This window comes from Phascolarctos cinereus, unplaced genomic scaffold (genome assembly GCF_003287225.1).
Source record: "Phascolarctos cinereus isolate Bilbo 61053 unplaced genomic scaffold, phaCin_HiC Scaffold_9;HRSCAF=440, whole genome shotgun sequence".
Lineage (NCBI taxonomy): Eukaryota > Metazoa > Chordata > Mammalia > Diprotodontia > Phascolarctidae > Phascolarctos > Phascolarctos cinereus.
This window is the reverse complement of record NW_027556402.1, coordinates 215,682,703-215,694,951: the sequence shown is the minus strand read 5'-3', so window position 1 is coordinate 215,694,951 and position 12,249 is coordinate 215,682,703. Positions and strand designations below refer to the sequence as shown.

Sequence of the window (12,249 nt, the reverse complement as noted above, 5' to 3'; positions counted from 1 at the left end):
TGGGAAAGCCTGGTTGCAGTGGGCATTGTCATTATTATGTAGGGCTGAATCTGATGACTTTTCATGTGACTGTGAAAGAAAGGGCAAGTGTTAGCAGTCAAGCTGCTTTTCCAGATGTGTCTCCCTTAGGGAAGGATAGGAGCATAGGACTGACTTGTTGGATACATCTGGAATCTTACATTCCATTTTTCCTTCCTGTGCCAATGTTTCCATCCTAGGTAACCAACAATCAATCTGGACAAACAGTTGTTTCAGAGACCATTATTACCACCATAAAGGATGAAGAGAAAAGGAATCATGTAAGTCCTGGCTATTCCTTCTTTATTTCCAGTATTTCAATATGAAACCCAAGCATTGGCTTCCACCATGAGCAAGAGGACAGGATTATATTTAGTGTTGGAAAGGATGTGAAAGGATCATCTTATCCAAAGCTGCCATTTTCCAGATGAGAAAAATGAGGGCTGGGGGTGGGGGATGGGTCATAGGATCATAGATTTAAATCTGGAAGGGACCTCAGAAGCCATATCTAGACAGATAGAAAAAGCATATATTAAGCACTTATTGTATACCAGGTATTGTTCTATAAGAGCTGAGTTATAAGTGTAACAAAGCAGTAGTTGTACCCTTAAGGAAGTTACATTGTAATGGGCAAAGAGAATATAGAGAGGGGAGCTGAAAACAGAAGGGAAACATGCTTGGTGTCATACAGTGAAGCAGCCTGGGAAGTTCTGTGGAGGCCTGGGCCCCAGTAAGATAAGGCAAGAGCCAAGGGACATAGGCACCATGGGCCACCAACATGGCAAATCAGTTCCCTTAGGCCCATGCAGTTTAACAGTATAAGCCCAACCGCTATCAGACAGGGCAATGGCTTAGAATTGGAGTAGGGGCTTCCAGCCATTCCAGAGCTTGGCTCTCTATTGTGTCAGCCTCTGATTACCCAGTACCACACAAGTTGTCCTGAGATTGAGGTATTCTCCAATATTTTATACTCAGAAAACATGGTGGCCCATTTGTGGACTAGAACTGCTGGTTAAGAGACAAGTGGAGGCAATATTTGAGCCAAAAGCAGCGATGGAATCATATATTTTAAATTGGAATAGACTTTAAAGGTCATCTAGTTCAATGCCTTCAGTTTTACAGATGGAGAAACTAAGCCCAGAGTAGTTAAGTGACTTGCCCACCATTATACAAGGACCACTAGCAGAACTGGGATTTGAACTAAGGTCTTAGGACTTAAAGTTTGGTGATCTATCCACTGTGCTGCCCTAGTTCCCAGAAGGTAGTACCTAGATTCAAATGTCCATGTTCTGAGGAAAAGGGTGGGCCTGCATGTCCCCATTGCACCCTACCAGAATAGCTTCAGGACACATATATAACAGACTATGAGCTCTGTCCTGTATAGAATGTATAGGGGTCTCTGACTATTTTTTTAATTAAAAAAACTTTGTTGATTTTCTTCCTCCAATACATTTTTATTTCCTTAAGTATTTCTCCTTTACATGTAACAAACATTTTTTAACATTTGTCTTTTTGAAGTTTGAGTTCCAAATTCTGTCCCTCCTTCCCCCTACCTTGAACAGGCAAGACATTTGATATTAATTATGCTTGTGAAGTCATGCAGAACATATTTCCATTAGTCATGTTTCAAAAGATACTTGTTGATATTTTGAAAAGCATCCCAGTCATTTCCTGACACCTTCTTGTCTATAGAATCCTCCTTTGTTTAAAAAAATGAAGTTTAGCGAAACAAATCAATGTGCTGTTCATGATTGACAAGGTATGCCTAATTCCACACCTGTAGTCCATTACCTGTCTGTTGAGAGACAGGAAGCATGTTTCGCTGTCAGTTCTCTGAAATCACAGTTGGTTACCTCATCAATCATCATTCCAAGGCCTTTCAGTGTTATTTTACCTCATGTTATGCTTGTTGTCATATAAACTGTTCTCCAAATATTTTCCCCCACACTTATTGCCTCTATTCTATGTGGATTAAATTTCTCCAGAGAAGGATTTCTTAGCTCAGGATCCAGAGATCTCTTAGGGATACGCTCCAGAGGGTCAGTGAACTTCACTGGCCAAAAAATAAAATACAGTAAAATAAACATCCCGTCTTTATTTTCATTAACTTTTGGTTTCCTTTCTAATCTATGTATTTTATTTTATGCATTTCAAAGATTATTCTGAGAAGGGGTCCACTGGTTTCACCAGTCTCCCAAATGGGTCCAGAACTCAAAAAGAGTTAAGAAACCCTGCTATAGATGGAGGCAGTGGAGTCCAAGCCTCTTCATGGGATCAAGTGAAGGAAAATTGGGCGCTCCCTGGCCTTGCTGGTCTCGGACAGCATGGAGGAAAAAAAACTGGGGTTGCTTCTATTGGCCCAGGAGTTAGGCAGCTTGTGGGCTTTTTTAGGGGGAATAGCACTTCAGATAACAAAAAGTAATTCAGGGGGCAGCCAGGTGGCACAGTGGATAGAGCACCAGCCCTGAAGTCAGGAGGAGCTGAGTTCAAATCCGGCCTCAGACCCAACACTTGACTCTTACTAGCTATGTGACCTTGGGCAAGTCACTTAACTCTAATTGTCTAAAGAGAAAAAAAAAACCAACAAAAAAACCCCAAAAAAGTAATTCAGAGTAACATTTGTTCACACTTACTGTGAGCCACAGAGCCAGACTGTCCTGTGGAATAGTAGGGATTCTTAATCCCTTCCAAGAAGAGTCACGAAAACCAACCTACAGCTTCACAGGGAGAGAGGAAGCTGGCAGTGGGGCAGAATCCCTCCTGGCTGAGAACTCAAGAGGAGGCAGCATTGTTTTGTAGAAAGGGAGATGATGTGTCTGGGGCTCAGGCTGTAGTCTCAGTTCTGGTGCTAATTTATTGTGTGACTTTGGACCAAGTCCCTTCTTCGTCTGGGCCTCATTCCCTCATCTGTAGGATGAGATCACTGGACTAGATAAATATCCAAGGTGCTTCCAGCTCTTGATATTTCATTCCATTCCATGAACGTCACCGGGCTATAGAAAGAGTATTTTGTTGGGGCTGAGGGAAGGGAGATAAATACATGTCTGAAAAGCAATCGTAGAAAGTTTTAGAGAAATGAAACCAAATGGCAGTGATGCATGAGTGTCCAAAACAAATCTGAGGAGAATATGAGGATAGCCAGGAGTAGGAGGAAATGATAGATGACTGTATTTGGAAATAGAAGACCTGGGTTGAAATTCCAGTTCTGTTATCATTTAGCTGTGTGATTTTGAGCAAGTGACTCATCATTTGTAGAATGAGGGGGTTGGGCTATGTGACCTCTAAGGTCTAGTTCTACATATGTATTCCTATAACAGGAAAAATTAAGATCGAGGAATGGAAAAGGAAGAGGAGGAGAGTTTAAAAAGAAAGAATTGGCAGCTCTTCTCCTTTGAGACTCTGTGAGTTGCCCCCCCCATCCTTTCCCTTAGAGAATAAAGTACATGGTAATTAGCCAGGAAAGAGTGAAAAATGAATTCTTTGGGCCACCTCAGAAAGAATAGTTTCATATTTTGAATATGTCCTTCCCCAAGATAACACAGCTGGTGAGTTTGGGGCTTTATGCAAAGACCCAGCAAGCTAGCTTTGAGCTCCAGCAGAATTTGCCAGTCTGAATATAGATTCCCAGCATTCCAGAGCTGGAGGGACCTCAGAGTCCATTTGGTCCAACATCTATGCAAAGAGGAATCTCTTCTATCATCTAGCACTTAGCCGGGTCTAACGTGGAGTAGGTACTTAATAAATGTTGATAGATTGATCTCTGAGGAATGCTTTCGGCTTTGTCTTTAGTCAAATGTTGGTATTCTTTCCACTTTAGTGTAGGTAGGGTTAAAGGGAGATTTAGATATAGATGAGCTAAAAATATTATAGTTTCACATATTCTTTCATCTAACTGCACCCTGGCCAACATTTTATCTGACTCCATTGCCAATTAATTTATAACTGAGTATTATAATTGAGTAAATGATAGATTCCAGTCTATGAAGAAAGGGGAAATCATCTGCCATCTTGAAGAAAGAACTTTTCCTGCTGCAAATTTCCATTCCATTCATGCCCTTTGGCTTTAGGGGATTTGATCAGGTGCTTAAAATCCTTTGGCTGGCGTGCTTAGGATTGCTGTGAAGGGGAGGGGGAAAGAGGGAGGAGGTGAAATGCTGCAAATTGCAAGCTAGGGTCCCTTCCAACTTTCACAGTTAATGATTTTTACAGTTGCTTCTGAAAGTATGTAACATACAGCAGAAACTACCTTAAAAGAAAAAAAAAGATTTAACAATTTTATGCTTTTAGTGAATTATGACATATCATATACAGAGAGTCAACATTTCCAGATTTAAAATCTGTAAGTGTAGCTAATTAAAAGGCTGTCACTGGAGGGGCCAAATTCTTCCCTCTCCTCCCCCTCTCCTCTCCTTTTCATCTCCTCTACTTTCCTCCCCTCATCTTTATATTAATACATGTACAAACCTGAAGCTTGTGGAGAATTACAGTTATAAGCATAAGAAAGCTTGAAAACTTTAAACATCATGTAAATTATTGGGTTGTTTCTAGATCTGGAAGTGGAAGGAAAAAAGGGACAATTGAGTCTGTTATTTCACCTGAGGAGACTGACCAACAAGAATACTCTTCGGGGGTGGGGGTGGGGTGCTGCTGTCTTGTGGTTTGCGTTCTTTGCAGGGCATTCAGCTAGCACTCACTTCACAGGTCAGCAGGCAGACGGATTGCTTTCATGGGCAAGGCAGGTTGGGTGGAAAGGCAAGGCAGGGAGGGGGAGGCAGAGACTTTGGAGATGGAGAGACCCTTCATAGAGGGATAAAAAGTGGTGTGCAGAACAGAGTTCTCCCTCTGTAATTAAGAAACAGGCTGTCTCTTTTATGTCCTCATTCCTTGGGTGATTAGGTTTCAATTTACTGCAAAGAGCGAATGGTTATGTCCATCAAACTCTGGACTGTTCAAATCCTAGCTCATATAGGTGAGCTAAAAGGAAGGTTAGAATCCCATCCTCCTGTTTTAACAACAGAGGAAAATGAAATCCAGAGAAGGGATAAGGTCATGGCAGCATTGACTGAGAGCTTCAAGGGAGCTCTGAGACCATGTAACTCAGCCCCCTCATTTTATAGGTGGGGAAACTGAGGCACAGAGAGTGACATGCCCAGGATTGCACAGCTTTTGACTATGAGTCTGTATACTTTACATTGCACCACACTGCCTCAGCCTCTTGAATTCATTCATTCAACAAGTGTTTCTTTATTAAGCACCTGCTACCTACAGCATGGTGCTAAGAGCTAGGGATACAATGACAAAATAAAAAACAGTCCGTCCCTTCGAGGAGCCTACATTCTACTGGGGGAAGGCAATGTTTATATGCGTAAGGAATTACGTGCTTCATAGCTGTGATTGTACCAGTGGAGGTCAGCAGCTTCTGCCTTTAGCCTGAGATGCCATGTGATTAGGTGATTTGCCAGAGTCACCAAGGCAAGCCTTCTACATGCCACTACATGCCCCTGGCTCTTGGACAAAACACATACAAAGTGAATTCAAGTCATTTTAGACGTGTGTGGTTGGGGTTTGGGGGATGGGGAGGAACTAGCTGCTGTCAGATATTATTTTTAAAATAGTTTTTATTGCTATCTTTTGTTATAACATCACATTCATTTCCCCCTCTAGACTTCCTCCTTCCCCTTCCAATGAGCCATCCCTTATAAATAAAAAAAAGTAGCATACAAATACAATAACATACAATACAAATAAAAACAGAAATAGCATACAAATACAAACAATACAAATACAAAAATTACAACAAAAGGAAATAAAGAGGAAGAAAAGAAAATTTTTTTTAGCAAAACTAAACAACATATTGAAAAAATCTGGCACCTGCAGTGGGCCCCACACTTGGGCCTGATGGAGCTCTAGGAAAGGAACAAGGAGTGGTGTCTTCCCAGAACGAGTGAATGTCGACCACTCTTTCTAGAACTGTGGATATGAAAAGAAGGAGAGGGTTTGAATAACCATTTTAGAGAATACCAAGGGTAAGGAGAAGGTTTCAGGCATTTTTTTTTCTTTTTTGAGGATAGGAAACACTTGAACATGTTTGTAGGTATAGGGGAACGAGTGTGGTGCCATGGAGAGATCACTGGATTTGGGTTCTAATCCTACTTCTGCCAATTGTTACCCATGTGACCTTGGGCAAGTCATGTAACCTTCTCTGACCCTCAGTTTTCTTTTCTGTAAAAATGAGTGTTTTGAATTAAGTAACCTCTGCAGCTCTTCGCTGCTCACAATCTATGATCTACTGGGACTGATGTCAATAGCTGTCCCTAGCTGTGTGACCTTGGGCAGTTTACTTAACCTCTCGGACCATTCATTTCCTCATCTATTAAATAGGGAGAATTGTAAAGTTGTGAGAAAAATCCTATAGAAATGTGCACTACTGGTATTTCTGGGTTAAAAGTACATTCCCCACCCCCCCATTCATTAATTCCTCCCAGAGAGATATCAGCCGTTTCCCCTATAGGCTCTACAGACTGAAATGATGCTTTCTAATAATTTGTTAACTGAGATAAAATTCGACTACAATGAAACATTTAAAAATTCATAATAGGATTTTAAAAATTGGCCCTGGAACTTCCTGGATTAAATATCACTTGACATGTGCAAGCCCTCAACAGGGCTTGGGAATCCTTGTGCTTAATGTGCAAATCAGCATATGGAGGCATTTCTTATAATGGGCCTTGACCTACATTCCAAACCAGCAGCACATGTGCTATCCTCCTGCTGCACAGCTGGTGGGGAGAGTTTCCCCATTAATTTATTTTTTCCTTTCCATGTTTGAGGGAAGGGCCTCCTCGTGGGTCGCCTTCTTTGATCACTCAGCCAGCATGTTTTGACTGCATATCCTTATTCTTAAATGAACAAAATTGTCTCCACCACTCCTGCCCCTGTTAATGAACTTAAGGCAGGGAACACCCCATGGATGAGAGGCAGACCATAAGAGAAGATACACGGAAGCTCTAGAAAGGGGGAGGGCTGGAGAGAAGGAGTCTTTGTGCCTTCTCAAAGAGCCCTACATTCTCTGCAGGGTGGGAAGAGGCAAGTGTAGCATCATTTCTCAGGGCAGCTGGGCCAAGAGGAGGCTTCCTAAGTTCACATCTGGCCCCAGACACTAGTTAGCTGTGTGACCCTGGGTAAATCACTTTCCCCTGTTTGCCTCAGTTTTCTCATCTATAAAGATGAGCTCAAGAAGGAAATGGCAAACCAGTGCAGAATCTTTGCCAAGAAAACCCCAAATGGGGTCACGAAGAGTTGGACACGAATGAAAAAAATGACTGAACAAAAACAACATAATTTATCTTCCTCTTTGTGAGGCGTGCCTCTGGGCATCATCTATTACCCTCCTGAGCTAGTGTGGGAGAGAGAGGATGCAGGAGCCTCTCAGCACATAGATGGTGGCATAGATACAGAGCTGGAAGGCACTTCAGTTCAGACCATTTAGTCCAACTCCTTTATTGTATAGATGAAAGTTTAACTGACTTATCCAATTCACACAGGTAGCAAGTAGCAGTGGGAGGATTTGAATCCAGGTCCAAGACTGCAGGGCCAGTGCTCTTTCTACTATACCATATTGGGTCCTTTTGATCAGCAGTTAACATTTTCATTCATTCGATAAGCGCTAAATACGCATCTATTAGATGGAAGGCCCGATGTTAGGTATCAGGATTTCAAAAAAGTGGTCAGAATCCATAGAGGTCAAGCTACAAGAGAACTCTGAGGTCATCTGCTCCCCCCCCCCACATTTTACAAGTGATACACCTGTGGCCCAGAGAGTTTATGTGACTTGTCTAAGGTCATACAAGTAATAAATTCTTGGAAACCAGGATTTGAACCCAGGACCTCTGACTCCAGACCCAGTGATCTCTCCAGTGTACCATATCCCGGCCTTCAAGGAGCTTGTATTCCACTGGGGAAATGGAATTCTACATTTCTAATAATTTTCTTTGCTGCATGCTGGTAACATGTGAAAGATCTTGATTTTGACTTTGTATTTATTTGTGTTTTCTCTTTATATTTATTCTGCATATCCATCTATACTGGTCTTTCCCATTTGAATGTAAGCTCTTTGAAAACAAAGACCTAGACCCTGTTTAAGGCCTGATAATTTGATGGAATTCTCTAGTATTGTATACTTAGTTACCCTCAGAGTAGCAGGATTTGACAAGAGTCAGGAGCAATCTCAACCACAAAACTCGCTCATCCTGTTATTTTCACCTGGTGGTATCTCTGGGGAATGATCACAAAGGGTTCCATGATGACAATATTCCATTCATGAGGAGTAATACCCAACATCCTCAGGAGCTAGGTGGAGCTTGGTAACTCCATCTGAAATGGTGTGGGAAGGGTGGGGGAGAGGGTCTTTGGAGGGCATAATAGTAGTTTCTTAAGGAAAACAGAAAGTCTTGTGTGAATTTATTGGAGAGAGGTGCCAATCATATCATTACCCTCAGAATTTGGGTCAGTTTGGCCTCTAGATTTCTTGATTTGGTTTCTATTTTGTTTGCTTTGTGATTTCTGGCCGAATCTGTGGACTTTGGGGAGTTTCAGTCCAATAGAAAACATCAGAAGGGGACCTTTGAAGAACTCTGTGACCCCTTGGTAAATATTTGAACAATCGTCAAACTAGCTAAACAAACACAGTAGATAAGAGCAGCTTTTAAGGAGAAGACATTTCTTTTCAAAACATGCCTATGCTATATTTAAATGACATTTACATGAAAACCTACCAGTGATTTAAAAAAAAAGCAAAATGCATTTGAAATCTTCCAGGGACTTTGCCTACATTTAAATAATGGCACAAAGTCAAATTTCTGAACATGTTCCATGTAATGTGGATTTAAAATGTTGTTGCTATCTTTTGTTTTTACATCACCTACGTGTTTCATTGTTTCTCTCTCTCTCTCTCTCTCTCTCTCTCTCTCTCTCTCTCTCTCTCTCTTTCTCTCTTTTTTTCTTGGTTAGGCAATAGGGTTAAGTGACTTGCCCAGGGTCACATAGCTAGTAAGTGTCAAGTGTCTATGGTTGGATTTGAACTCAGGTCCTCCTGACTCAGTGTTCTATCCACAGCACCATCTAGGTGCCCCCATTGTATCTCTCTTTGCTCCCCTTCCCAGGGAACTATACCTTAAAATAAACTATAAAAAATGGGAAAAGACAGCTTAGCAATATTCCAGCATCAAAAAATCTGACATTATGATGCTATTCCACATCCATTGCCTCCCACCTCTCCAAATCAATCAGCAAGCATTTATAAACCTCTACTATGTACCAGGCATTAGGAATACAAATACAAAGCTAGCAAATGATAATAACTAACATTTATTAAGTGCCTACTGTATGCCAGGCCCAGCACTAAGTGCTTTACAAATATCTCATTTGATCCTCACAACAACTCTGGGAGCTATTATTGTCTCCATTTTACAGATGAGGAAACTGAGGCAAACAAGCTAAATGACTTGCCCAAGGTAACACAGTACATGTCTGAGGCTGGATTTGAACTCAGGTCTTCCTGACTCCCTATCTAGTCCTCTATCCACTGAGACACCTGTCTGCTTCTACAAGGAATGAAATAACCCCTGCTCTCAAAGAGCTTTCATTCTAATGGGAAAGACAAATACATATGTTAAGGATATATTGAATAAGTCTAAAGAGAAAATACAAATTAATATAAAGCAATTAAATACAAGTTAGTTTGGGAAAGAGGGCACTAGCAATGAGAGGGATCCAGAAGGGGAAAGGTGCCTTCTCATAACTTTGGGGTTGAGAGTGATTGTTACAATGGCGGGCCATGCCTAGTTGCCACTGGACCCAGATGGCTCTAGAGGAGAAAGTGAGGCTGGTGACTTTGCACGTCCCTCCCTCACTCAAATCCAATTCGATTGCAAGTCGTGTCATCGTCTTCCTGATGTCGTGGTCCTCTTTGAGAATGAAGGACAAACCACACAACAGTATCGTTACAATGTGTGGCTACGTATTCTCTTGTTTCATTTTCATTCTTTCATTTACATTGCTGTCATTCATTTGTATGTCGGTTTCCTGGTTCTAGTCATTTCACTTTGCATCAGTTCAGATGATGTTTTCCCCTGCTTCTCTATGTACGCTTTAAAATAAAGGCCCTTAAGCTTTCTTTCTCATTTCCAGTACAGCCGTTGGGTCCTAAGGAGTTTGGCTCCTAGAATGTGGCCCCAATACACTTCCAATTCTCAATGCCTTCCCTTATTTGATTATTTGCAGTTTATCCTGTCTATAGCTCATTTGTACATGGCGGTTTGTTTGCATGTTGTCTCCCCCATTAGACTGTGAGCTCCTTGAAAGCAGGGACTTTTTTTTTGTCTTTCTTTGAAACTCCAGCACTTAGCCCAGTGCCTGGCATATAGCAGGCACTCAGTAAATGTTTATTGGCTAACTGACTTACTGTTAAAGTACTTTACGTACATTATCAAATGAGGTACACAACTTGAACCTGATCTGAGGAAGAGTGTCAAAGCCAAACACTGCCATCTTTTCCCATTAGATATTTGAAGTGTCTGAGCATTACAATTTGATAGCAAACATCAAATGAAATAACTCATAAAGTACTTGCAAACTTTCAGTCCTATAGCAATAGAAGAAAGCCTGGTGGGTTGGCTTGAACATCCTTCTTCTTTGAGCTAAAATTAGTCAGCTCCATTTTCCTTCACTGGCTCTCCATCAATAAGAAGCATTTATTAAATGCTTATACTACCTGCCAGATCCTGATAATACAAAGACAAAAGTTAAAAATTCCTTCTCCTGAGGAGCTTACATTCTACTGGGAGGGGGAGAGAATAATGTGGGCAAAGATAAGTAAATAAGACATATGTGTGTATGTGTGAGTATATATGTGTATGTGCATTTGTGTGTGTTATGTATATATGCATTTGTTTATATGTGTATGTGTATTTGTAAGTGTATGAGTATATATGTGTATATTTGCATGTGTGTGAGTATATATATGTGCATTTGTTTGTGTGTATATATGTATATGTATATTTGTGTATATATGTGCATTTGTGTATATGTACATGCATATGAGACTATGTAGGTATATGTGCATGTGTATGTGTGTATATTGCATTTGCGTGTATATATGTATATGTTACATGTGTGTGTATATATGTATATGTGCATTTGTGTGTATGTGTGTGTGTGTGTGTATGTATGTGCCTTTGTGTGTGTATATGTATGTATACACTAGTCATCTGGGGAGAGGAGTACTACCACCTGGGGGAAGCAGGAAAGTACTCTTGTAGGATGTTGGCACCTGAGCTAAACCTTGAAGAGAATGATGGGTTTCAAGAAGGAAGGAAACATGGGGGCAGCTAGGTGGCGCAGTGGAGTCAGGAGGACCTGAGTTCAAATCCACCCTCAGACACATAACACTTACTAGCTGTGTGACTCTGGGCAAGTCACTTAACCCCAACTGCCTCACTAAAAACCTGAAAATAAATAATAAAGGAAGGAAGGAAATGAATACTTCTTACTATGTTCCAGGTATTGTGGTAAGCACATTACAAATCTTGTTTGATACTCACAACAATCCTGTGAGGTAGATATCATCATCATCATCATCATCATTATTATTATTATTATTATTATTATTATTATTATTACTATTATTATTCCCATTTCACAGTTGAGGAAACAGAAGTTAAGTGACTTGCCCAGGGTCACACAACTAGTAAGTATCTAAAGTCAAATTTGAACTCGGGTCTTTGACTCTAGATCTACTGCTCTATCCACTGAACCACCTAGCTGGCTCTAAAGACAGGAAGTAAGGAGGGAGATAGGTCTGGGGTGGAGTTTCACAGAGATAGAGAGGTGAGAGTTAGAATAGTGTGTGTCCAGCAGGTATACCAGTTTGGCCAGACATACATGTTGGGTGGGTCTGGAGGAGTCAGTTCACAATCAGCCAGAAAGAGGTTCATGCCAGATTATAAAGGGCTTTAAAAGGCCAAACAGAAGAGTTTCCACATGAGATAATGTATGCAAATCTTTTTGGAGAGCTTTAAATTCCATGTAACTTTTTGAGCCGTCATTATTAAATGACCATTAGAAATTTCTCTGTACCTCTGTTTCTCTCCCCATTAAGCTAAGATTTGGTCCTGCTGCTTAGAGAAAGGTCCAGGGGTGGGGGCGGGGTGGAATTGGATGCCTCTTCTTATG

General features: G+C 41.0%; 1 protein-coding gene across 1 annotated transcript in view; it reads left to right on the top strand.

The window, feature by feature from the left end:
• The window catches only part of DKK3 (dickkopf Wnt signaling pathway inhibitor 3), a 65,789-nt gene that overhangs the window by 14,035 nt on the left and 39,505 nt on the right, over nucleotides 1–12,249 (top strand). Inside the window, exon 4 of the mRNA XM_021001976.2 lies at nucleotides 219–299. Within this exon, the coding sequence (XP_020857635.1) occupies nucleotides 219–299 (81 nt within the window). The remainder of the gene's footprint in view (nucleotides 1–218; nucleotides 300–12,249) is intronic.